The 27,027-nt window shown below is 48.9% G+C and overlaps 1 protein-coding gene across 1 annotated transcript; it reads right to left on the bottom strand.

Moving 5' to 3' along the window:
* LOC308217152 (uncharacterized protein) lies at positions 1-26,485 on the bottom strand (the record flags this gene model as incomplete). The annotated part of the gene is made up of 20 exons (XM_080609993.1): positions 1-135; positions 627-720; positions 932-1,101; positions 1,827-1,976; positions 2,709-2,786; positions 3,790-3,851; positions 3,970-4,023; positions 4,348-4,401; positions 4,730-4,783; positions 5,487-5,540; positions 5,872-5,974; positions 6,098-6,153; positions 6,272-6,374; positions 7,116-7,215; positions 8,311-8,448; positions 8,891-8,997; positions 9,085-9,258; positions 9,507-9,621; positions 10,452-11,431; positions 26,375-26,485. The coding sequence occupies 20 exons, from the start codon at positions 26,483-26,485 to the stop codon at positions 1-3; spliced, it is 2,892 nt and encodes a 963-aa protein (XP_080466119.1).
* Between the last annotated feature and the right edge of the window lie 542 nt (positions 26,486-27,027).

The following is a 27,027-nucleotide window of genomic DNA, read 5'->3' as shown; positions in this document are numbered from 1 at the left end:
TTAGAACACTAAAAAGCCATGCCTGGCATGTTCTTTCTCGAGTGTGGTGTTTTCTCTCTGTATTTCGTCCAGAAGTGCTTCTGATTGGTGTTTTGGCTGGGCCAGCTTCTGCACTTCCTTTCTTCCACTCCACCACTTTCAAAATAGAAAAGATACGTGTCACACAGAGCACAGGAATGGGATCCATGTGCAGAATTTGCAGGCAGTATTCTCCATGAAGAGCCTCTAGGGTCGGCACCGCCAGTGCCCAAGGAGATTCCACAGCCAAAGGTACCAAATCCTTCTACTGCATGACTCTCTGAAGTGCCGTCTGAGTTCTCAACTTCACAACTGGTCTAAAGCAGAAAATACTTAAGCCAGTGCATTACTGTCTACTTTGTTAAGGAGAGAGATGGAGTTAAGTAGGACTTGCTATGGTCTCATGGGACAACCCTCAAAAGCAGAAAGGTTGGGTCAGCTTGGAATGAGTCAGCAGGACTTTCAGAGCAGCCTATAGTCAGTAGAACAGAGGAACTGATCTCTCCTAGGCTCTCTCCAGGAAAACCTCACCTTAGCATTTCCCCAAGGAAATGAATACAGAGCTAGGCTCTGTAGCTCATGAAAAGAGAAGGCTCTGACTAGCTTACTAGGGCAGAGGCTTGCAGGTCTTTCTGAAGAGCTTCAGTGGCCTTGGCTTGTTGCTGGACTGTGGCTTCCAGCTGGGTCTTTCCAACTTGAAGACTGAAAAAGCAGCACAGACCTTATCACAAAAGTCCACAAGAGCATAAATTCCAGAAAAGTGCAAGAGAAATTCATCTAAACCAAAAACATCTTTGAAAATTGTGTATGCCTGTCTCACTGGGTTGCAAGAAGACAGTCCTGTTGTTTTCACACAATCACAGAAAGCAAAGCCTTGCTCCACTTCCTTACCATTGTCAGGTTACTTCCTTACCGTTGTACGTGTTCTTCCAGCTCTCGGATAGCCACAGTTCCAGAAGACGAGGCCAGGAGGCCCTGCAGGACCCTGTAAACTGTCAGTTCCCTGTCCTTATTCTTGATGGCACTCTTCAGGAGCTTGGCATAACACTCAGTCTTGATACGTCGTTCTTTCAATTCCTGCAGCTGTCAAACCACAAGAATCCCCAGTATTTGGCTTAGGTTTGATAAAAAGGAGCTGGCTACTTTGACTCTCAAATCGACTCTCAAAATCCATGTTACTTCATCTTTTATACTGGCCCCTCTCCTGCATCTACACTGATTTCCTACAGTGTTTCCTAAACACTCCTGCAACACTCTTCCTCCTTTCTTAAGAACTCCAAACAATCTTTGTAGGCATTTGTTGCCTACTCCAATGCAGTTAGAAGCTCCTCCTGCTCCTAAAGTGACTTTGCAACTCCTTAACCATGATGATGTGATGAGGGAGTACAAAAAAAAGCACTAGCACAACACTCCAGTATGCCTACTCTTTCTCCATCAGCACACACTCCCTTTGCCAGACCCAAGCAGCAAGTGCACGTGCGTTTTGAAGCAGCAAAAAGTAGCTATTTAAAAGGCATACACACTCCATTTGAAGCAGCAAAAAGTAGCTATTTAAAAGGCATACACACTCCATCTACTCCTGCTGCAAAGTTGTTTAGCGTACCAAGTGTACTAAGACCACCTTAGCGCAGCCGTCCACTGGTACTTCACGCAGTGCAAGCAGACAGGCATCAAAGGCAGAATTGCTGTTCCCTCACAGCACCCTCATCACAGCTAGCCCCACACTGAAGCACCTTGGGTTACACAAAATCCCCAAGAAAGGATCAGGTCCCCATTCTGGTTTGTTACCAGAAAGGCCCTCTCCATACCTTAGCTTTAGACCTGTCCAGTTCTTTCTGCAACTGCAGTTTCTGTTCCCGCAGGTCCCTGCTGCGTTTCTCAGCTTCTAGGGAGGCTTCTGCCAGCGAGTTCTTCCTGAGAGCATTGGCAAGCTCCTGCTGCAGCTGCCTGACACATCTCTAAAAAAATGGTGTTCCGTGAGCATGGAGAGATCAAGATGATAACATGCCAGATGCTTTTCCTCATGGGATTGTATCTTTAGATCACTTTTGAGGGTGGCCAGCAGGCCGAAGGAGATGCTTCTCTCCTACTCTGCTCTCAGATCACATCTGGAGGACTGCATCCAGCTCTGGGGTCCCCAGCGTAAGGAAAACATGGATCTCTTGAAGAAGGTGCAGAGGAGGGCCCTGGAAATGGTCATAGGGCTGGAACACCTCTCCCGTGAAGAAAGGCTGAGAGATTTGGGGTTATTCAGCCTGTGGAAAAACAGGATCTAGGGAGACCTTATTGCAGCCTTTCAAAGCAGATGGAGAGAGCCTTTTTTACCAAGGCCTGCAGTGACAGGACAAAGGGCAAAGGTTTTAAACTAAAAGAGGGTACACTGGGATTGGACATGAAGAAATTTTTTGCAGTAAGGGTGGTGGGACACTGGAACAGATTACCCAGAGAACTTGTAGGATACCCCATCCCTGGAAGCGTTCAGAGTCAGGCTGAATGGGACATTGAGCAACCTCTTTATCCAGCCCTTCTGCTTAAAAATGGGAACAAAATGAGGTCCAAAATGCAACTGAAGTCCAGACACAAACACCTCCTTTCAGCAGCACTCCAAAAAGAACTCAGGAGCAAGAACAACATTCCTTAAACTGACAGGCTCTCTCTTGGTTATTTGCATCAGTCCCTAACAGAATCACCTCGTTTTCCCTTGGACAGCCAGTCTGACTCGAAGCATCCTTCTTCAGCTGAAGCTGTGCTCCCTCCAATAAGGAGAACTGAGGGAGAGAGCACAGGAACACAGTGGGAAAAAGAATTTACAGAATAACTGCAGCATCACACCGCATTGCAGCACTGGGGCTAGAGAAGTGTGACAGCTGCTACAGGCAACACATATCCGAAAGAAAGTAAAGTACTTCATTCGTAGAGAAGAAATGAGAATCTTCCTTGTTCTCTGCTCCAGCCACAGGCAAGACTCCTATAGAGGAGATAAGAAGCACAGGGCTGCTGTCAGTGCTTCTTTCACTCTGCTTTCCCCACCTGCCTCACACCAGAGAAGCTTTCAAAGGGAACCAATTACACCCTCAAGAAATTACCATTGCTCTGCTGTTCTGCAAGGGTCCCTGTTTCTGCTGTGTGCCCCTTGGCCTTGGGAAGCAGCACTGCAGCCGACTCTTTCCCTGGAGCTTCAGAATCCACCTGGGTAATTGAAGACACGTGTGAGAGCTGGCACAGGCTCCATCTCAACCAGGTTCTGTGCTTTAATTTCCCCCTTCAGCCAGCAAGTAAACTCTGCTATCAGGTGGAGCAAAGAGGGAAAAGGGCAAACACTATCAGGGAGTTGGGCATCACTTTTGAGCAGACATTTCCTGGAGGACAAATATCTCCTGCCCATGGGTGGGAATAGAGGGAACCTTGGCAGAAGCAGCAAAGCACTAAAACTGCAGGCACTACAGGCAACCACTGGACATGGACTGGATCGGGAGAAGGCAGCTGTGTGATGGAAAACCAGGGACCCTCACAGTGCCAGCCTTGTAGGATTGGAGAGGACTGTAACCAGCAGGAAGCTCTATGACTAAATCCTTCTCAAAGGTCAGCTGCTAGGAGACCTGGCTCATTAGCTTGACATCACTTCATTTCAAATCTAAATAATGAGCCTGTCTGCAGAACTGGCATGTCAAGTGCAAGTTAGGAGCGTGTGGTGGAAGTTGCAGGAGAGGGACCCATGCCCAACATCAAGCGATCCAAGTGGAGCACCACTGCCTCCTTCAGAAAAGTTACCTCAGAATCAGACCAGGAGTCAAAGCCTTCCTCTTGTTGTGCTCCTGCAGCTGGCAAGACCCCTGCAGATGAGATAAGAAGCACAGGGCTCCTGTCAGTGCTTCTTTCACTCTGCTTTCCCCACCTGCTTCTCACCAGAGAAGCTTTCAAAGGCAGCCATTTAGACCATCAGGAAATTACCTTTGTAGTACTTGTCCACAACTGACTTGGCTCCCACATTGTGTCTGCCTTCAGCTGGACGACAGGCAACGGCTGACACGCATTTTGCATTTTCAGAATCTATCTCTCTAATCTAAATGCAATGGTTTAGGAGCATGTGATGGAAGAAGAAGCAGCAGCAGAGAGAAAAGAGACCAGAAGGAAGGGAGCCAAGCAGAGCCCCACTGCCTCTATCAGAGAACGTACCACAGATTCAAAAAGGGAGTCAAAGTCTTCCTCTTTTTCTGCTCCTGGTGCTGGCAAGAAAACTGCTGTCAGTGCTTCTTTCACTCTGTTTCCCCACCTGCCTCACACCAGAGAAGCTTTCAAAGGGAATCATTTAGACCATCAGGAAATTACCTTTGTAGTACTTGTCCGCGACCGACTTGGCTCCAACACTGTGTCTGCCTCCAGCTGGACGACATGCAACGGCTGACACGCATTTTGCACGTTCAGAATTGACCTGTGTAATTTTAAAGTCAAGGTTCAAGTTAGGAGCAGTGATGGAAGAAGCAGCAGCAGCAGAGAGAAAAGAGACCAGAAGCAAGGGAGCCAAGCAGAGCCCCACTGCCTCTATCAGAGAACGTACCACAGATTCAAAAAGGGAGTCAAAGTCTTCCTCTTTTTCTGCTCCTGGTGCTGGCAAGAAAACTGCTGTCAGTGCTTCTTTCACTCTGTTTCCCCACCTGCCTCACACCAGAAAAGCTTTCAAAGGGAATCATTTAGACCATCAGGAAATTACCTTTGTAGTACTTGTCCGCGACTGACTTGGCTCCCACATTGTGTCTGCCTCCAGCTGGACGACAGGCAACGGCTGACACGCATTTTGCATTTTCAGAATCTATCTCTTTAATCTAAATGCAATGGTTTAGGAGCATGTGATGGAAGAAGAAGCAGCAGCATAGAGAAAAGAGACCAGAAGCAAGGGAGCCAAGCACAGCCCCACTGCCTCTATCAGAGAACGTACCACAGATTCAAAAAGGGAGTCAAAGTCTTCCTCTTTTTCTGCTCCTGGTGCTGGCAAGAAAACTGCTGTCAGTGCTTATTTCTCTCTGTTTCCCCACCTGCCTCACACCAGAGAAGCTTTCAAAGGGAATCATTTAGGCCATCAGGAAATTACCTTTGTAACACCTCTCTCCCACTGACTTGGCTCCCACACTGTGTCTGCCTCCAGCTGGATGACATGCAATGGCTGACACGCTTTTTGCACGTTCAGAATTGACCTGTGTAATTTAAAAGTCAAGGTTCAAGTTGGGAGCAGTGGTGGAAGAAGCAGCAGCAGAGGAAATTGAGCCTAGAAGCAAGGGAGCCAAGCAGAGCCCCACTGCCTCTATCAGAGAACGTACCACAGATTCAAAAAGGGAGTCAAAGTCTTCCTCTTTTTCTGCTCCTGGTGCTGGCAAGAAAACTGCTGTCAGTGCTTCTTTCACTCTGTTTCCCCACCTGCCTCACACCAGAGAAGCTTTCAAAGGGAATCATTTAGGCCATCAGGAAATTACCTTTGTAGTACTTGTCCGCAACCGACTTGGCTCCCACACTGTGTCTGCCACCAGCTGGACGACAGGCAACGGCTGACACGGTTTTTGCACGTTCAGAATTGACCTGTGTAATTTAAAAGTCAAGGTTCAAGTTAGGAGCAGTGATGAAAGAAGCAGCAGCAGCAGCAGAGAGAAAAGAGCCCAGAAGCAAGGGAGACAGGTGCAGCCCCACTGCCTCTATCAGAGAACTTACCACAGATTCAAAAAGGGAGTCAAAGTCTTCCTCTTTTTCTGCTCCTGGTGCTGGCAAGAAAACTGCTGTCAGTGCTTCTTTCACTCTGTTTCCCCACCTGCCTCACACCAGAGAAGCTTTCAAAGGGAATCATTTAGGCCATCAGGAAATTACCTTTGTAGTACTTGTCCGCGACTGACTTGGCTCCCACACTGTGTCTGCCTCCAGCTGGACGACATGCAACGGCTGATACGCTTTTTGCACGTTCAGAATTGACCTGTGTAATTTAAATGTCAAGGTTCAAGTTAGGAGCAGTGGTGGAAGAAGCAGCTGCAGAGGGAAATCAGCCCAGAAGCAAGGGAGCCAAGCACAGCCCCACTGCCTCCTTCAGAGAACGTACCACAGATTCAAAAAGGGAGTCAAAGTCTTTTTCTGCTCTTGCAGCTGCCCAGACCCCTACAGAGGAGATAAGAAGCACAGGGCTGCTGTCAGTGCTTATTTCACTCTGCTTTCCCCACCTGCTTCTCACCAGAGAAGCTTTCAAAGGGAACCAATTAGACCCTCAAGAAATTACCATTGCTCTGCTGTTCTGCAAGGGTCCCTGTTTCTTCTGTGTGCCCCTTTGCCTTGGGAAGCAGCACTGCAGCCGACTCTTTCCCTGGAGCTTCAGAATCCACCTGGGTAATTGAAGACACGTGTGAGAGCTGGCACAGGCTCCATCTCAACCAGGTTCTGTGCTTTAATTTCCCCCTTCAGCCAGCAAGTAAACTCTGCTATCAGGTGGAGCAAAGAGGGAAAAGGGCAAACACTATCAGGGAGTTGGGCATTACTTTTGAGCAGAGATTTCCTGGAAGACAAACTTCAGAAGACAAAATCTCCTGCCCATGGGTGGGAGTAGAGGGAACCTTGGCAGAAGAAGCAAAACTGTATGCACTACAGGCAACCACTGGACATGGACTGGATCGGGAGAAGGCAGCTGTGTAATGGAAAACCAGGGATGCTGACAGGTCCAGCCTTGTAGGACTGGAGAGGAGTGTAACTAGCAGGAAGCTTCATCGTTTCAATACTAGAGTCTAAATCCAGCTCAGATGTCAGCTGCTAGGAGACCAGGCTCATTAGCTTGACATCACTTCATCCCAGACCTAATTCAAAGGCTTGCCATCAGCATGGCCTGTAAAGGTAGAAAGTAGGAGCGCGTGGTAGAAGTAGCAGCAGAGGGACTGACCCCAGAGGCAAGCGATCCAAGTGGAGCCCCACTGCCTCCTTCAGAAAAATTTCTCTTAGAAACAGATGAGGAGTCATGATTCTAAAAGGCTGACATGCTTTTTAGATTTCCATTATATATCTTTGTAATTTAAATGTCAAGTTCAAGTTAGGAGTTGAGTTAGTAGCTTCACTGTCTCTTTCAGAGAACATACCTTAGAAGGTAAAGTGGAGTCATCTTTTTCATGAGCAGAATATTCTTGAACAGAACTGAACGCTTTATCACATGTTAATTCCTTCATGTAGGTATAAATTCTGTATCCAGAGAGGAAGGAAATGCATTTGGTAAAATTATCCCACCACTTGGACACACTCTTTACTGGGAAGAGCAACAGAAACTCTTACGCCATCCTGACTATATTCATTGCCAGCTTGTAAAGGGTAGCACACGTACACGGCTCACTGCACTACTGGGGTAGTAGAGACTGAAATACTGCTTGACTGTTCATAGTACAGGTGCCTGTTATTGTACATGGAGCAGCTCAGCCCTGCTGGTGCCAGTCTGATCTGATCCGTCCCATTTCGAGGGCCAGTGAGATTAACAAGACTGACATCTAACTACGGCTACCTCAGCAGAATGTTATGCTAATGCTGCAGCTACTCTTTGCATCAAGCCGGGCTAACATCTCCTCAAACCCAATCCTGGCTTTGGAGGGCTTCAGAAATTCCCATCATTAGCCTGAGGACCTGAGAGTTTAGAGAGCTCCCAAGTGAGATACCAAGACGCCAAGGAAGATTCCAAGCTCTGTGGGGATTAACTGCATTGTACTGGTGTTATTTTGTGACAGTCCTGGCAGAGGATCTGCTGGGGCATCAGTGAGAGACCCCTTTCAGATCTGCTTCATAAGCAGAACCGAACACCAAATGAAAAATCCCCAAACAGACAAGAAAAGGGGAAATTAAAACACGTTCCAGGTCAAGGCTGCCATGCAAAATGGTGTACTAGCGCAGCATTAATGCTGTGCCAGAAGCTTGGAGGCAAGGAATGGACATCTTGTTTTGCTAGAGCAATCCTCAAACATGCTTTATTCCTAAAGGGGTTTCTACTCCACAGGGGTTTTGCCCAAGCACCCTCCTCTCCTGCTTCCCATCGATATAGGCTGACTGAAGGGGCAGGGGGATAAGAAATGAAGTTGAGATCCTCAGAGAGAACCATGGGGGGAAGTTTTCCTCAACTTCCAAATACACTCTTGACACGGTAAGAGATGCCTCAGAGGGACATCGCTGAGCCCAGCTTCAACAGAGGTCTCAATGCCTCATGAAACCCTGGTGATGTTACTAAAAAGGGCCACACATCAGTATGGACATTCTCAGAATGCAGCTGCTCTAATTAGGCCATAAAACACTTACGCAGGATTTACATGCATTCTGGAATACATCGTTGCTGTGTAGCCCGCGCTGTCTACACAACGAAGATCAGCACCATGCCGATGAAGAGTCTGTATTATATTCAAATCCCCAACCATAGTAGCAATCATAAGAGCAGTCCTAAAGGGTCCAAGAGATGATAGGAAATACATCAGCTTCTGTGGACATTGCATTGCCATTACTTCAGTCCCTCTTTGCTCCCCAATTAATTTCCCCTCTCCTACAGGCAGAGCAAAAGCACAGCCAAATATGTGGAAGCGTCGGAGAATTCAGGTTGGTGGGACCTCAGGAGGTCTCCAGGCCAACCCCCTGCCCAGAGCAGATTCAGGGCATGCCTGCATGTGCATGGCACCAAAGCCAGTGCTTTCTTGCAGTCCTCAGTGGGGAAACCATCCCCTGAGGTAAAAGAGCAGCCAAGTGTGGGTCTGCTTTCACAAGTCACACAGAAGGAGCTCCTCCAAGCAGCTCCTGGTACTTTTTCAAAGATCATTTCTATTCCTCCCATCAAACCAACTTGGACAGTGCTCAGGAGTTCCACGTGCACTTGTGACAAACCCTTTACCTTTCACTCTTAAGACGAGTATTTACGTCAGCTCCTTTCTGAAGCAGCAACTCTACTATCTCTTCACGGTGCATATAGACTGCCTGAGCAAGTGGAGTTTGTCCGAGCTGAAAGTAGACATCACCTCCGTTAGAGTAACAAAGAAAAGTCAAACAAGGTTGGGGAACAGGAGCCTTACCCAAAGTCCAAATTACCTTATTCACAGCATCAATATGGGCATTGTGCTCCAGTAACAGCTCCACTAGACGTTTGCTCTCTACTAAGGCAGCCAGGTGAAGCGCAGTGTTGCCGACAGAATCTCTGAGGTCAGTCTGGGCACCAAGCTTCAGCAGAGTAGCTACACAGTCTTCGTGCCTGAGCTCTACTGCCTGGAAACAAGACAGAAAGGAGGAATGACTACCAACAGTGACGTTTTTCTCTGTCAGAACTCTGCCACCTTCCCAACACTGGAAAGTACAAGTATCTTCAAAGATCAGGCAACATATGCCCCTTCCCTGCCCACTACAACATACCTGCGTTATTTATGTAGGCCTACATAAAGAATCGTGCAAGGTATGCATCACTCAGTGCGTAAGTGAATAGCCCAACAAACAACAGCAGAACATATTCCACGTACCCTCATCAGCGGCGTTTTCTTGTCTTTGTCACGAGGGTCTAGGCGGCACTTATTTTCTGCCAGAAATCGAATGACATCTGCATGCCCATTCTCACAAGCAAGATGCAGAGGTGTCCTAGAAATTAGACATGCTCTGTTAACACTGACAGACAGCTGAAGGTCTTGTTTCAGGCTGTGGTACCCACCACACAGGCCAACAAGCCTCAGCTGGCAAAACAAAAAAAAAGCCAAAAGCAAGCTTTCTCATTGCAGAGCAGGTGGCAGTGGTTGCACACCCAAAGCCTGGGGCTGGCTAGGAAAAAGCCACAATGTGTCTGTTGTGTCAGGAGACGTTTCCTCAGCGGTGTCAATGAACTCACACAGACTCCTGTGCCCAGGCACTGGTCCCTGCCTCCAGCGGCACTGCCTGGCCACCCAGCGCAGCAGAGACCACGTCTTGGCAGCCTGGAGCCTGTGGTGTCTACCTAAGGCTATGGAGTCTGCGTAATCCCCTGGGCTTTCGCCCTGTCAGTCCCGTGCTAGAAGTGTCACAGAGACAGTGGGGATGAGGTTTCTAATAGCAACGGGAAGGCTGTGCCCTGTCTTTCTGCAAACCTATGCCCTGCCCAAGCAAGCCGCTCAGCCTGGCAACAGAGGAGGAGCCGTCTCTGCTTGGATGAAGGCCTGCTGAGCTCCACAAAAAACTGACTAGTGGGACAGGTGATCCCCGAGGTCCCTTCCAATCTGGTATTCTATGATTCCATGACCAGGCTGGCAGAGCAAGGCAGGCACGGCGGGGCGAAGCATCTACCGCCTCCCGTCCCAGCTTGGGCAGGCCTAGAGTAAGGCCAGCGCTGTGGAGCCGGCTACCCTCCTCAGCTGCTTGTGACCTAGCGTGGGGGGCTTTGCTGGCTCTTCCAGCCAGCGAGGGTGGAGGCTTTGCTGCAGGCACTGCCCGCCCGTTACCGCTTTCGCGCGTCCGTTACGTTGATACGGAAGCGATTCCGCCTCACGAGCTGCTGCAGCTCGACCAGGTCCCCGCTAGCGGCCGCTCTGTGCCAGGTGCCACTGCTCTTCGGCTGCAGCCCGCTAAAGAGTCTGGCGAGCCTCTGCATGCTGCGGCGGGGACGAGGGGAGGGCACAGCCCGTCCCGGGGTGAGCGGCCGTAGGAGAGGAGTGGGCGGTAAGGGCGTCTGCCGCAGGGAGCGTCCGGGACTGCGAACCGCTGCCGCCGCTCGACACCACTGAGCTCCGAGGCCTGCTCCCCTCGCTACCTGCGGGGAGCGCGCTCGGCGCGTCACAGAGGGCTTATGACGCCGGACCGAGCCGTGCCTCCGCCGGGAGCGCGCTCTACCCGTTGAGGCTCCCGCGCCGGCCATGGCGAAGGCGGCTCCGCGGCGGCGGCTCCTCCCAGCCTGGATGGGGACAGCGAGTGACGATGGGCCGGCCGTGGCCCCGGTCCCCGCGGCCGGGCGGCGGAAGGCGGCGGCAAGGCCATGGTAGCGGCGCTGCCGCTGGGGCTGGGGGCACGGGGGACCGTGCCCGTGCCAGTCCGCGCTGAGTGTCTCCGTCCCGACGCGGCGCCCAGGGCGGCGGCGGTGCACTGCATGAACGAGGCGGAGCTGGTGAACGCGGCCCTCGCGGTCCTGGCCGAGGTGAGCCCCGACCCTGGTCCTGGCGGGGCACGGGCAGGAAGCGGGAGGCGGATCTGGGAACGCTGCCGAGCACCGCCTGGGTTTCCCGGCCCCCCCGCTCCGTTTCTCGGAGGCTGCCGCGGCCTGAGCAGTGCTCTTGTCCGTCGGCGCTGCGAGACAAACCCAGCGCCCCCCGCGGACCGGCGAGGAGTGTCCCGCGGGGTGCTGGGCTGCCCTCACCCGCAGCTCCTGGGGGCTCCCGGGGTGAAGCCGCGCACAGCCGGGTCTCTTTGTTTTCCCTTTCGTCAGAAGCTACAGCGCGAGGAAGAAGAGGAGAAGGCCTGGTCCAGGAGTGAAGAGGCGCGGGAGCTCCAGCCAACGTCAGGCGAGGCTCCTGGAAACACAGCCAGCACGGGGGGAGGCAGCGACCGCAGTCCAGCTCTCCCATCCCCTCCCGAGGCTGGTGCTGATGCAGAGAGGACTGGCTGGGAGGACTCTCAGGATGATGTTCTGAAATATGTCAGGGAGATCTTTTTCAGCTAACGCTGCCCCTCTGTGGCTGCCCGGGAGCAAAGGGGCCAGTGAGGAGGGTGTCGCCGTCCCACAGCACGGAGGACGGTGGGAGGAGGGTGTGGAGTGGGCTGTGTATCTGCTGTGTTGGTGGCCTATGGAGCTGGTAGGATGGGTCAGCATCCTCTTCCCGGCCTGAAGGGGGGCTGAATAAACCACATGAGGGTGGCACAGGTGCGAGAGCCTTTATTGAAATGAAGAATCAGTCCAACCAGCATCACCAACCACATCCCCCACACCAAGACCACAGCAGGAGAGAAAATGCACCCTCATGTCCCTGAAGGGGATGGGGAAAAAGCAGGTGATTCTTTGTGCAAGGTTGCAGACAAAGCATAGAGCAGTGCTGTGCACCACTGTGGCAGAGAGGCCCCATGCAATGCTGTGGCTGTGGTGGCCCAGCTGAGGCACTGCAACCCAGCCTTTGCCCAGCCCCCCAAGCACACCCTTTCGTGGGCTTGTGTGGGTCTGAGCCTTGTGGTGACGTGCCCTCACACAGAACCAGTTCTTCTGGAGTCTCAAAGGCTGCTGCAGTACTGGGCTCAGCCCTGCAGTATCACTGGGGACAAACCTGCAGCTCTGCAGCAAAATCCTCTGCTTCCTCATGGAAACCTGTAGTTTCTTGCTACTCGCGTGGTGAGGGACGGAAGCACTAGTTTCCTCCGAACTAGGGCTGAGACATAGAGCATTCACGGAATGCGGGTCAACAACGATTTATTGCGCAGTTAGAATTCCTTATATTTGCCGCCCAAGCACCTCCCCAGAGTCAGCTGGTTCCTGTCCATCCTAGCAGCTTCCCGTCCATGCACCAATCCCTACATCTCCCCTGCTTCAAGACTAGAAAACTCAGGGTTTTAACAGCTATTCCAGATAACAACTTATAACTCTAATTAACTAAGTAAGAAAGGTTTGTGCCACTAAGTATTCAAACATGGTGCGTATTACATAATCAAACAAGAAGGAAACAAACATCCCAATACTAATAAACACAGAGCGTCAGCCTAAAGGGACCTAGACACAGGTGTTTCCGGCCTGACTGATGTCGTCAACGGCCGGCTACAAAGTTCGTAAGGCACGTCATGACTGGATCCGTGACTGAAGTCATCTGGACACATAAGGGCCATGGATGTCATTTCACACCTCTTTCCATCACTCTCTCCCAGATACAGCTGAGCGCCAATCACCACCTGTAAAACATAGCTCAAATACAAACTTACAGACACAGCTACAAATACGGTAATAATCATTTTGCCGGTACCCAGCGTAGCCCAGTCTCACCCTCTACACAGGCATAGCCCCGTCCGTGAGCACGTAGGGCAAATGGACCTATCTTACCCTTTTCCAGATCTTTCACCCGTACCTGTGGATACAGGGGTTTGTCTAGAGGTGGAGCAAAGTGCGAGCTCATCGGGGATTGTTCACTTGATCCACGCCAGAATTGATTTAAACTAGTCAGCGCAGAAAGTAAAAGTCGGCGCACACGGACTGCAGGAGCTCCTCCGGGTACGGTCTCCCCCGCCTCAAGACACACGAGGAGAGCTTTCAGAGTCCGGTGCGCGCGTTCGACGATAGCTTGGCCAGTGCTGTTATGAGGACAACCGGTCTTATGCTCAATGCCCCACTGTCGTAAAAACGAAGCCACCAGTTGACTTGAATATGCTGGGCTGTTGTCGGTCTTGATCTGGCTAGGGACTCCCAAAATCGCCATGACCTCGCGCCAATGCAAAATGGCCGCCTTAGCATCTTGCTTGCGTTGTGCCGTAGCCAAGATGACACTGCTACAGGTATCAACCGTGGCATGTAAATAGCGCATAAAAACTGGAGCGCAACAGTCAGGGAGTGGCAGACCTTGTGCAACACGGTCTGCCCTATTGTTTACCTTCAGTTAGGAGTCCACGGATGTGCGAATGACTATTACAGTGTTCTGGGCAAATTTCAGCAGCTCACTCAGACAAAGCCTGAAAAAGGACTTGCGCACACTCCATCGTAGCCTCAATGGCCAATGGGGTCCGCAGACCACTGTCGTAGCACAGTAGCTACAGTATATGCTTCCAGAAATTGAACTGCTATTGGCTAGACGTAACCAATATAGATTGTGATTGGCTCAGAAGTGCAGTCCACACATTTTGAAGCAGATAACAAGCTAGCTAAAATTATCCATTCGCTACCTTTCTCACATAACTTGCAGTTTCACCATCCCGCTCCCACATCTTGTTAGCCTTGAGCAAATGCCAAGTTCCTTATGCTACTGCACGTAACTGTCCTTCAGTAACCTAAGGCTAGGCCTTGCAGCCTGGGTAAGTTGAATTCAGGCCTTGCAACTTAACTCAGAGCTTGGCCAAGACCAAACAGCTGGGATTGCTCACATGTCCATTGTTCAGCTGTATTCTTCATAACCACCATCTCCTAAGGCTAAGACATCTGGGTTGGTCATGAAATGTCCACCGTCCCTTAGCCACTCCACAATTCCCTCTTTTTGTTTTTGAGCAAACCAGACGGATGTTACATTTTTCTTAACCATAGATATCACACCGCAACATATAACTTGCTACTAATACAAATAAAACTAACACACATAATATAGCTACTCCACCCATCATCTTTTGTTAGCCGTTTAACCCCCTCTTTCAATTGTTGTATACTCTTATAAATTGATTCCAAATGACCTGACAAATTCATGCAGCACATCCCCTTAAATTCAGCACAACCATGCCCCTGTGCCAACAATAAAAAGTCGATTGCTGCCCTATTTGTGAGGTGGCATGACGAACACTATCAACATCAGTCAAGAGCCCACTTAGTGCAAGCATAGTAGCATTTGTCACTTCCTTCTTATCTTGCTGGGATTCCTTCAGCTTTTGTTGTCCCTTGGTTCATGTTCGACTCCACGTAGGCACTTGCTGATCTGGGTACACGGCTGTTCTTTGCCAGAAAGTCATCCACATCTCCGCCTTTTTCTTTTTATACAAGCCAAACACGCTTTGTAGCACTCATTATCATTCGTTGGATACATTAAAAATACACAGCAACAAAATCAAAATCGTTAAAATGATAATAAACACCATTAGTCCACCTTTTACTAGAGCAACCAGCCAACCTGTCAGTCCCCATTCACCTAACAAATTGTCCAGCCAAAAGGCTTGCCCATCCTCATACACCATGTGTAAGATCTTAGCATGTTTCCATATTTCTTCAACATAGGTCAATCACAGGCTGCTGGGTCTGCCCTTTTTCTCCTGGATGGCTCTCTGGTAAGAGGGGAGGCCATCCCCTCACATCAAGGTCTGGCATGGCATGTGTCCCCATCGCTCCACGCTTGCTGGGTTGCAGCCAACAGCGGAGCTAAAGGTTCTTCTTGGTGGCAAACACAGAGGCCAACCCAGTCTTGCCCTTGACTGTGGCAGCAGGCATTTGGTCAACCTCAGTTCTTGTACCTCGTTGTCAATGCAGAGTTTCACCTGCTTCATCCAGTAACAAGTTGCTACTGTGGCAAAGCACACACAGATTTACATTACCAGAGTAACTATTACAGGTTACAACAGCATGTTGAAAATGCTGATGGCAGCAAGAAACCAGCCAAAGAATTTTCTTACCAGTGGAGTTCTCCCACCCTCTTAATTTGTTCCATTACCTGCTTTATAACACTACCATCATATTAGAATCTTTCTAGCTTTTGCCTTAGCATTTTCTAGCAGCTGCTGCAAATTTGCATGCTCTAACATCTTTTACAAGTAACAAGTCCACACAATACAAGGTATAGTTTCCCATTAGCAACTGGCTAGTAAATACAAGTGGTTTTATACACCAAATCACAGCGTCTAATACTAGCTAAGTTACAAGCACACGTAGTCAAGTTGTTACTTTTCAGTTGCCCTCAAGTGATGTCCTGTAATCATCTATTTTTCTCCTTCTCTATCTCATTCTCCTTGGGGTATTCACTGTCAGCTCCTGTAGCTGAGGCATCGGGTTCCTCCACTTGTCTGTCCAGCTCATGGCAAGGCTTTGCAAACTTTGCAGGCAGCTGCCATGGACCTGTAGGTAGGAGAACACAAACATACCCCCTCTCCCACGTTATCAGCTCTTGAGAAGGAGGCAGGTTAAAGTGATTCAAAGGCATTCTGATGGGAAAGAAATGTGAAGCTACAGCTGCCTGCCTGCTTATCAGCAGCCATAAATACCTGCCAGCAACAGCACTTTGCATTAACCCTTTCTTGTCCAAAATGTTAATCTGCTACCCATTAAAACTTTTACACAAACCCAACAACAAAAAATATACAGAACACTGTCCGCCCTCAACACACACACACACACACACACACACGGGATCCCACAAGCAAACTCCATACAATTACAGTATTTGAAACACAAAACCTAGACAGTCATTATTCCCACTATACGGTCCCTCATATGGAACGTGGCGTAAGGACCCTGTGAAGACAATCAAAAAATCAGCTCCAAGCAGCATCATCGCAGTGTGAGGTGGCAGGCTCAACTTCAGCGGGCGTCCCCGCAGAGGCCCTGCCTCCCCCCCATCGCATGAGCCTTGGGCTTTCACACTGACCAAAACGCACACTCATTCCGATGCAGGTGGCCAGCCTACATCGGAAGAAGTGGTCAGCAATATCCTTAAAAAGTCTCCAAAGGCTAATAGAAACATGGATATACATGGATATATATTTGCCAACTTCTAATACATGTGGATCACAGAGAGACTATCAAATGAGTTGTATATGGGGTTTCAAGTCCACAGCCTGCCACAGTACTCATATAACATGTTCAAAAGGCTATAAGGGTACTTTTTTTTTTTTTTTTTTTTTCCCCCCTAGAAAATCAAAAACAAACTGAACACTCCTGCCTGGTAGCCAAGGATAAAGACAATGTCATTAGTAGGGAGGATTCCCCCAGGGTAGACTTTGAGGGTTGTTGTCGCTCGTTGTGGGGAACCCCCCTGTCCCCTGCCCTGTCGCACAAAGGGGAGTGTTGCCAGGGCTCACAACACTCCACTTCCCGTTTCCTTGCTGCTGCCGTTGTTGCTGTTGCCGCGGCCGCGGTTTCTGGCAGTCGCACTGCAGCTCCGGCGCTGCCCGTGCGGCCCGGGGGCTCCGGCTGCGCCTCCCGGGGCACCTTCCTCCACAGCTCCCGCGCAAGGGTCTGCACCCGCGGCTCCTCCACTCGCAGCACCTCCGTGTCCCGCAGCCGCTCCAACAGCTGCTCTCCTGGAGATAACCTTCTCGATAGCACCCCACGTCTCCCCTAGATCTGCTGCTTTCTTTTCCCCAGCCAAGACCGCTTCCAAAAGCTCTTGGCAGATCCGTCCCCATTGGGAGGTATCTAATACGTCCACGGGGGCCTCCACCGCCCCCCGGCCTCGCAACCATTGGATGCAGTGGCCCGCTGGAACCGAGTATATCACCTTCGGCAACCCAGCTTGCTGCACGAGGGCCTCCAGTATCTGTACCACGTGGCTCACATCCATCGCTATCACGTCGGGGTCACCACTTGTAGTTTCTTGCTACTCGCGTGGTGAGGGACGGAAGCACTAGTTCCCTCCGAACTAGGGCTGAGACATAGAGCATTCACGGAATGCGGGTCATCAACGATTTATTGCGCAGTTAGAATTCCTTATATTTGCCGCCCAAGCACCTCCCTAGAGTCAGCTGGTTCCTGTCCCTCCTAGCAGCTTCCCGTCCATGCACCAATCCCTACAGAAACCCTCCTCGTTAGAATCATAGAATAGTTAGGGTTGGAAAGGACCTTAAGATCATCTAGTTCCAACCCCACTGCCATGGCTCTGTTCAGCAAGTTGTTAAGCTGCCCCTCTGGGTACGCTGCTGCTGCAGGGGCTGGATGTGAGCCACTTCACCGTAACTGAACTAGAGTCACTCCAGTTACTATTCATAGAATCATAGAATAGTTAGGGTTGGAAAGGACCTTAAGATCCTCTGGTTCCAACCCCCCTGCCATGGGCAGGGACACCTCATACTAAACCATGCCACCCAAGGCCTCATTCAACCTGGCCTTGAACACTGCCAAGGATGGAGCATTCACAACCTCTCTGGGCAACCCATTCCAGTGCCTCACCACCCTCTCAGTAAAGAATTTCTTCCTTATATCCAGTCTAAACTTCCCCTGTTTAAGTTTTAACCCGTTACCCCTTGTCCTGTCACTATAGTCCCTGATGAAGAGTCCCTCCCCAGCATCCTTGTAGGCTCCCTTCAGATACTGGAAGGCTGCTATGAGGTCTCCACGCAGCCTTCTCCAGGCTGAACAGCCCCAACTTTCTCAGCCTGTCTTCATGCAGGAGGTGCTCCAGTCCCCTGATCACCCTCGTGGCCCTCCTCTGGACTTGTTCCAACAGTTCCATGTCCTTTTTATGTTGAGGACACCAGAACTGCACACAATACTCCAAGTGAGATCTCACGAGAGCAGAGTAGAGGGGCAGGATCACCTCCTTCGACCTGCTGGTCACGCTCCTTTTGATGCATCCCAGGATATGGTTGGCTTTCTGGGCTGCGAGCGCACACTGTTGGCTCATGTTCATTTTCTCATCGACCAACACCCCCAACTTCTCCACATGGCTGCTCTGAATCTCTTCTCTGCCCAATCTGTAGCTGTGCCTGGAATTGCTCCGACCCAGGTGTAGGACCTTGCCCTTGGCATGGTTAAACTTCATAAGGTTGGCATCAGCCCACCTCACAAGCGTGTCGATGTCCCTCTGGATGGCATCCCTTCCCTCCGGTGTATCAACCGAACCACACAGCTTGGTGTCATTGGCAAACTTGCTGAGGGCGCACTCAATCCCACTGTCCATGTCACCGACAAAGACGTTGAACAAGACCGGTCTCAACACCGATCCCTGAGGGACACTACTCGTTACCGGTCTCCAGCCGCACATTGAGCCATTGACCACAACAACTCTTTGTGTGTGGCCATCCAGCCAGTTCTTTATCCACCGAGTGGTCCACCCATCAAATTGATGTCTCTCCAATTTAGAGACAAGGATGTCGTGTGGGACAGTGTCGAACGCTTTGCACAAGTCCAGGTGGATGACGTCAACTACTCTGCCCCTGTCCATCAGCTTCGTAGCCCCATCATAGAAGGCCACCAAATTGGTTCAGGCAGGATTTCCCCTTAGTGAAGCCATGCTGGCTGTCACCAAGCACCTTGCTGTTTTTCATGTGCGTTAACATGCCTTCCAGGAGAATCTGCTCCAAGAGTTTGCCAGGCACAGAGGTGAGACTGACTGGTAATTCCCCGGGTCATCCATTTTCCCCTTCTTGAAAATGGGGGTTATATTTCCCTTCTTCCAGTCGTCGGGAACTTCACCTGACTGCCATGATTTTTCAAATATGATGGCCAGTGGCTTAGCAACTTCATTCGCCAGCTCCTTCAGGACCCGCGGATGGATTTCATCAGGTCCCATGGACTTGTGTACGTTTAGGTTTTTAAGATGGTCTCGAACCAGATCCTCTCCTACAGTGGGCCTAGGGTCTTCATTCTCACAGTCCCTGCATCCGCCTTCCAAGACTTGGGTGGTGCGGTCAGAGCCTTTGCCAGTGAAGACCGAGGCTAAGAAGTCATTGAGAACCTCAGCCTTCTCCAAATCCCGGGTAGCCAGTTCTCTCCATATCTTCCGGAGGGGGCCTACGTTGTCCCTAGTCGGTCTTTTATTCGCTACGTACCTATAGAATCCCTTCCTGTTATCCTTAACATCCCTAGCCAAGTTCAATTCTAACTGGGCCTTAGCTTTCCTCACCTGGTCCCTAGCCTCCCGGACAACATCCCTGTATTCTTCCCAGGCCGCCTGTCCCTGCTTCCACCTTCTATAAGCCTCTTTTTTCCTTTGAATTTTCCTGAGCAGCACCTTATCCATCCAAGGAGGTCTCCTGGCCCTCCTGCTGCACTTCCTTCTAGCTGGGATGCAACACTCCTGAGCTTGTAGCAGGTGATCCTTGAATAACAACCAACAGCCCCCCTGCCTTCTAGGGCTATATCCCATGGAACCTTACTAAGCAGGTTCCTGAAGAGGCCAAAGTCTGCTCTCTTGAAGTCCAGGGCAGTGAGCTTGCTGCACGCTCTTCTCACTGTCCCGAGGATCTTGAATTTGACCATCTCATGGTCGCTGCATCCAAGGCTGCCCTGGAGTGTCACATTTCCAACCAGCCCTTCCCTGTTGGTGAGCACAAGGTCAAGCACGGCACCTCTCCTTGTTGGCTCCTCTATTACTTGCAGAACAAAGTTGTCTTCCACACGATCGAGGAACCTCCTGGATTGCTTGTGCTGGGCCGTACCTTCACTCCAACAGATGTCAGGGTGGTTGAAGTCCCCCATGAGAACAAGGGCCTGTGAGCGTGAGGCTGTTCCTATCTGCCTATAGAGCACTTCATCCACAGATTCCTCTTGATCAGGCGGTCTGTAACAGATCCCCACAGTAATGTCCCCCATCGCTGCTCTCCCTTTAACCCTGACCCACAAACCCTGTCGACTGCTCACCCGTCCCCAGACAGAGTTCCATACTCTCCAGCCTATCCCTAACATAAATAGCAACTCCCCCTCCCCGCCTGCCAAGCCTGTCTTTTCTAAAGAGTCTGTAACCTTCCATTCCAACACTCCAGTCGTAGGAGCCATCCCACCATGTTTCTGTGATGCCTACTATATCATACTCCCGTAGTCGTGCACGCACCTCTAATTCCTCTTGTTTGTTTCCCATGCTACGGGCGTTTGTATAGAGGCATCTGAGCCGAGCTGCAAATGAAGCCGGCTCATTGGCTGGAGCAGCTGGAATATCTCTGCATCGCTCCGAGCATTTATTGTAGGTGCTGGCAACTGACTGGGTGTGTTGGGATGGAATGATGCCCCCCTCCCCCAACACATCTAGTTTAAAGAAACCTTGACGAGCTTGGCAAGCCTTCTACCAAAACCTCTCTTCCTCTTCTTTGCCAGATCAGCTCCACCAGCCCCCAGTAGACCTGGCCTACTAACGTGGGTCCCGTATTCAAAACACCCAAACGCCTGACTATGACACCACCCTTTTAACCATTTATTAACTTGGCCAATCCTCCTAGCTTTTTTAAGGTCCTCTCCTGTACCCTGGAGAATTGATGATATGTTTAATAGGGGTATCATCTGGTCAGTGCAGGGATTCTTGCAGTGTTATCAGTTACCCTGACCTTAACCCCTTTGCATAAATGGAATCAGACTAGTGTCTTCCATGCTTAATTAAATTAGGTTTACACAAAACCAAATAATATACCTCATATTAGATTGCTCTGCAAAATGTAAGGCTGAAAAAAAGCATATTGTTTTAAGTGATGCAACAGACCAAGCTCTGTATCAATGCAGTTTCATTTCACTTCAGGAAGGCCACCTGGGGTAGGTACAGAGATCTGCTTCCAATGAACTGGTTATTAAGGTTTGGCTATAAGATTTGTATGAAATTTCTTAAGGAGTGTTAAATTAAGGACTGTGACTATTAAAAGTCTGATTTTAGTAACATTTCTAACATTTACTCTGGTACTCTTTATGAGATGCAGAGAACATATAATAAGTTGTGGTATATCTGAATAGTTACCCGGAATCCAAGTCTAGTGCATCAGAATTCAGGACCTTGGAGTTCACCCCGACTTGCTGTTTCATTACACTTTCATGTTCCTCAGGCACAGATAATAATAAGAAACATAAAAAATTTAGTTCACTGTTTTAAGAAAGCCATTATTGAATTGATTATTATTATAACCCTATAGAGTGTTATGTTTTGTCACAGTAAGATGAACTGAGGCAGGAGAAAAGGCGTAGGGGGATTTTCCTTACTTCCTTATCATGAACACAGTAGCTCAAGAGAGCATCACAGAAATGCTGTCCTATTGACTCCAAGTCTTTCACATCAAAATGAGTGCTGTGTCTGCAGCCTGCAGCATCAATAAGAGCAAGACAGAAATGAAAATGTCAGCAATCCTGCTGACTGCTAGGTAACTGTGATATTTCAGGATGCTGGCTGACTGCAAATTCACTGACAGATCCTAGACAGGTCTGTTGTAGTTGTAGTTTTATACAAATGGTATTATAGATCAATATTCTGCCTTTATGAACAGATCACTCAGAGGGGGTAAGGCATAGTTAACTGATTCCCTAATCCAAAATTCCTAAAAATACAACTGGCTTTAGTTACAGCTTTCAATTTGCCACCCACTACCATTGTTGTTTCATGATACATATGCAATAATGCTGCTGGTGACAGAACCCCAAAAAGGGAAAAAACATGAAAAACCACATTTTTTTTTCCATGAAAAAAACAGAAGTAAAGGTCTTGTTTGATTATTCCTACTAAATAGCTACAGGGAATTGTCTAACCCAACTTAGAGCCACAGATAGAGGCTTCCAAAGTGTAGCTGTTGTTGATGCCCATCTTCCACATCACCACTCGGCCTGTGCCGCCTTTGCTCTTTCGTACTCTGAAACTGCAGTCTGGAAAGGAGAACTTAAAGACAGGTACAGCATTAGCCATTGAAGTAAACAGAAAAATGCAATAATTAAATTTTAATCCTGCAAGGTTTTTTTAAATTTTATCTACCAGGTAAACAAATGTGAGTTTTCATTCTACTTGAATATTGCACAACATACCCCAGAAGATCATAGAATCATAGAATCCCAGAATGGTTTTTGGCTAGAAAGGACCTTAAGATTATCTAGTTTCGACCCCCCTGCCATAGGCAGGGACGCCTCACCCTAGACCATGTCGCCCAAGGCTCTGTCCAGCCTGGCCTTGAACGCTGCCAGGGATGGAGCACTGACCACTTCTTTGGGCAACCTATCCAGTGCCTCACCACCCTCACAGTAAAGAACTTCTTCCTTATATCTAACCTGAACTTCCCCTGTATAAGTTTGAACCCATTACCCCTTGTCCTAGCACTACAGTTCTTAATGAAGAGTCCCTCCCCAGCATTCTTATAGGCCCCCTTCAGATACTGGAAGGCTGCTATGAGGTCTCCAATCAGCCTTCTCTTCTGCAGGCTGAACAGGCCCAATTTTCTCAGCCTGTCTTTACTGGTATAATGAAAATGCAGGTAAAATAACAGTCCTTTGATTAGATTATTTCACCTGAGAAGGATTTCTGAAACATCTAAACGTAATTTTTAATGTGGCTGTACTTACTGTTTCCAAATGTCTGGCCATACAGGCAGCTGACCAGCTGAGTTACCACAAATCCTGTTACATACCAACATGCATATTTACTAAAAAGTTAGAATAGCTCTTCTCTCGTGATTTAATAGATCAGCAGTTTGATGCAATCAGTCTGAAGCTCACAACCACCTCATTATTGATATCTGAAAAAACCAGCATTAGCTATAAGTATGCAATGACATCTAGTGGTTTAGTTTGTGTGCTATTTTATACCTGAGCCTTTGCAACCTTTCTTGTCAAAAGCAGCTTACTGCAGTCAGATTTCGCCAGAAAATAATATATTTCAAAAGCCATGATTTCCTACTAAACTTCCCACCCCAACTGAAATAGCTTACACAATGTGATTTTGATGCCTTTTTCAACAGAAGTTTTCAAAAGGATTAATCTGGAAAAACATTTTATCTTTTTTAGTTTCTTATTTACTTACTTGTTTGTTTTGAATTCTACAATAGATTTTAAAAATATATCTATAAATACACAATATTTAATGTTAGGTTTTGACATGTTAAAGCAATGTTGCTTTGACATTCTGGTTTGGGTTGTTTTTTTTTTTCATTCTTTAAAAAAAATCTTTACAAAATGCTAACTTTGTGTCTCAATTCAGCACAATACATTTTTAAGTGCTGGAATTTCAAACGAGTTAAAACTTCATACTCCTACTATTTCTAGTTTTAGCCAATTGAAGATTATTTTACTAGGTGAAATACGGTCTTTTATTAAATGTGATACCTTAACAAAAAATTAGGGATCCCACGTGGTGATTGAATTTTGAGGCAAGATTCTAGCCAGACTTTTGCTCACCTTATCTGGGCAGCTCTTGCTCAGCAGGAGCGGGAAGACATGTGGATACACATATGGTGCTTTCGCCTGGGGCCTTCTCTCACAACCATACATGAAGATATTTTGTTTCCTGTTGTGACCATGGATGTCACAATACATAAAACCATCACATTCCCCCATCGCTCTGTAATACAGGACAACAGAGAATAGTCTCCAAAGGCTAATAGAAACATGGATATACATGGATATATATTTGCCAACTTCTAATACATGTGGATCACAGAGAGACTATCAAATGAGTTGTATATGGGGTTTCAAGTCCACAGCCTGCCACAGTACTCATATAACATGTTCAAAAGGCTATAAGGGTACTTTTTTTTTTTTTTTTTTTTTTTCCCCCCTAGAAAATCAAAAACAAACTGAACACTCCTGCCTGGTAGCCAAGGATAAAGACAATGTCATTAGTAGGGAGGATTCCCCCAGGGTAGACTTTGAGGGTTGTTGTCGCTCGTTGTGGGGAACCCCCCTGTCCCCTGCCCTGTCGCACAAAGGGGAGTGGTGACCAGAGGAGGAGGTGATGTGTGCTGAAGAGGCCCCACCATATAATAAACTGTCAGAAAGTGAAAGGCAGTATGCCTTGTTTACTGATGGGTCCTGCCGTATTGTGGGAAAGCATCGGAGATGGAAGGCAGCCGTATGGAGTCCTCAACGACAAGTTGCAGAAACTGCTGAAGGAGAGGGTGAATCGAGTCAGTTTGCCGAGGTGAAAGCCATCCAGCTGGCCCTGGACATTGCTGAACGAGAAAAGTGGCCAGTACTTTATCTCTATACTGACTGATGGATGGTGGCAAATGCCCTGTGGGGGTGGTTGCAGCAATGGAAGCAGAGCAACTGGCAACGCAGAGGTAAACCCATCTGGGCTGCTGCACTGTGGCAAGATATCGCTGCCCGGGTGCAGAACCTGGTGGTGAAGGTACGCCATGTAGACACCCATGTACCCAAGAGTCGGGCCACTGAGGAACACCAGAACAACCAACAAGTGGATAAAGCTGCTAAGATTGAAGTGGCTCAGGTGGACTTAGATTGGCAACATAAGGGTGAATTATTTTTGGCCCGGCGGGCCCATGACACTTCAGGCCATCAGGGCAGAGATGCAACATATAGATGGGCCCGTGACCTAGAGGGGGGCAAAGTTCCTGTGGTGCACATGAAGAATTTGCTGGGGAAGACAGTCTGGGTTATTCCTGCTTCAGGTAAAGGCAAACCCACTCATGGGATTGCTTTTGCTCAGGGACCCAGATATACTTGGTGGGTAATGTGGGAAGATGGGGAAGTCCAATGTATACCTCAAGGGGATTTGATTTTAGGGGAAAACAGCCAATGAACTCAATTGTATGCTGTTGCCTGCTATGTAATACTTTTATAGCCCATCAACTAGATGTCTTCAGGTCACCAGAAACTGGCCCTGACTTCCCTTCAACCATCATCCCAACAGAGAATGAGCTTTGATAGAACTAGACGAGTTCTGCGGCAAAGGAACAATCAGCATCAGCAGGCAACGATCCAACACTGCGCACAGCCTCTCCTGCCCCAAAAGACTGTTACAAGAGATGGAAGCTGACATCGTGGACCGAATGGACTCAGCAGCTTTATAGGGATTGGTCCATGCACTGAGGAATGATCTCTTTCTCCCTGCCTGTGTGTGTATGTGGATGTATATATGTAAGAGTGATGGTATATTGAAAATGTGGGATCTGAGCATGACGTGAATGGTATGGAATAAGGGGTGGATACTGTCCTGGGTTCAGCAGTAGCAGTCATTTTTTCTCCTTCTTAGTAGCTGGTGCAGTGCTGTGGTTTTGACTTTCGGCGTGGGAACAGCGCTGGTAACACCAATGTTTTTAGGTACTGCTCAGATGTTTAGTCTGACCAAGGGCTTTGTGAGCCTCATGCTCTATCAGGGAGCAGGTGAAGCTGGGAAGAAGCAGGGACAGGACACCTGACCCAAACTAGCCAAAGAGGTATTCCATACCACAGCACATCATGCCTGGGATGTAACTGGGAGTTACCGGGAAGGGCTGGCCTATTGCGTGGTCGGGCTGCGTATTATCGGTCGGCGGGTGATGTTGAATTCTCTTCCCTTGTTATTTCTCTTATCATTATTATTATTGGTGGTAGCAGCAGTGGTTTGTGTTATACCTTAGTTACTGGATTGTTCTTATCTCAACCCGTGGGAGTTACATTCTTTCGATTCTCCTCCCCACCCCTCAAGGGGGGGGTGGGAGGGAAGAAGAGGAGGAGTGAGTGAGCGAGACTGCATGGCTCAGAGAGTTTAAACCACGACACTGGTGGTCGCTGATAACCTTCCTCATTGTGTTTAGTGAATGACCTCAGTGCTTGCGCACGCTTGCAAGGTCCTAGTGCCGAGTTAGCAGTTTGTATGTCCTTGCTTCTGTTCTGTTCCCGTCTCGCTCCACAGTGGGTGCCAGTCTGCTGTCTTGAACACTAGCATCCTTGGTCTTACTTACTGTCTCCTTAGTTGTTATCAGTCCTGTGATGTTCCTTCCCTTGTCAGCCGAACATTCTTTTCTCTCTACATGTTAGTAAGTTAGAACAGTGTGGTCTAGTCTATGTTGAAGACACACACACACTATTGTTAGTTTAAATTTTAAGCCTACACCATCACTGGGCCTGAACCCCAGCACAGCCTGGCCTGACCTGGCTTACCCTCAGAGCTGCTGTCTCACCAGGCACTTGTCTGTGGGTCTCGGCCCTTGGTTGCTCACCGTGGGACTGCCCTGGCCCTCCTGTTGGGTAGGCCAAGGCTGGCCCTGCCATGCTGGCCATGGGACCCCCTTTGGCTCCCTGCCTCTGAGGGAGCAGCGTGCCTGTGCCAGTTACCCCGGTCTCTCACCAGAGGAAAGGTTTTTCTTTAGGTTGAAGTGGGATTCCCCCTGCTCCAGCCTGTGCCCACTTCTTCACCCCTTTCCCCTGAGTGGGCTGTAAATCTGCCAGATCCTCACGGGATCTGCAAAGCTTCTGTGGCTTCCAGAAGCTCACCCACCACCTTCTGCCCATACTATGAGCAGGATTGCTGTCAAAAAGCAGGAAGAGTCCGGTAACTGGTTATTAGCAGTTGCTCAGTGCTAGTCCCTGATCTGAGTGAGCACACAGTCAAGCTTCAAGCTTCCCAAGAGGAAAAAGATACAAATGTGTGCTCCCTCTTGGGGCCCTCTGCAGGACTGATTCTCCAAAGTTGCTAGGTTGTGCAGCAAAATGAAGACACATACTAGATGACACTGCTTATTAAATACCAAGCTGTAACACAACACTTGGAACTAGATGCTAGGGGCTGCACAAGGTGGAAGGCAAAAGTTTCC

The sequence above is a fragment of the Psittacula echo genome (genome assembly GCF_963264785.1).
Source record: "Psittacula echo genome assembly, chromosome: 1".
Classification (NCBI taxonomy): Eukaryota; Metazoa; Chordata; class Aves; order Psittaciformes; family Psittacidae; genus Psittacula; species Psittacula echo.
Note: the sequence above shows the minus strand (reverse complement) of the source record. Positions and strands in the feature narration are given on the sequence as shown.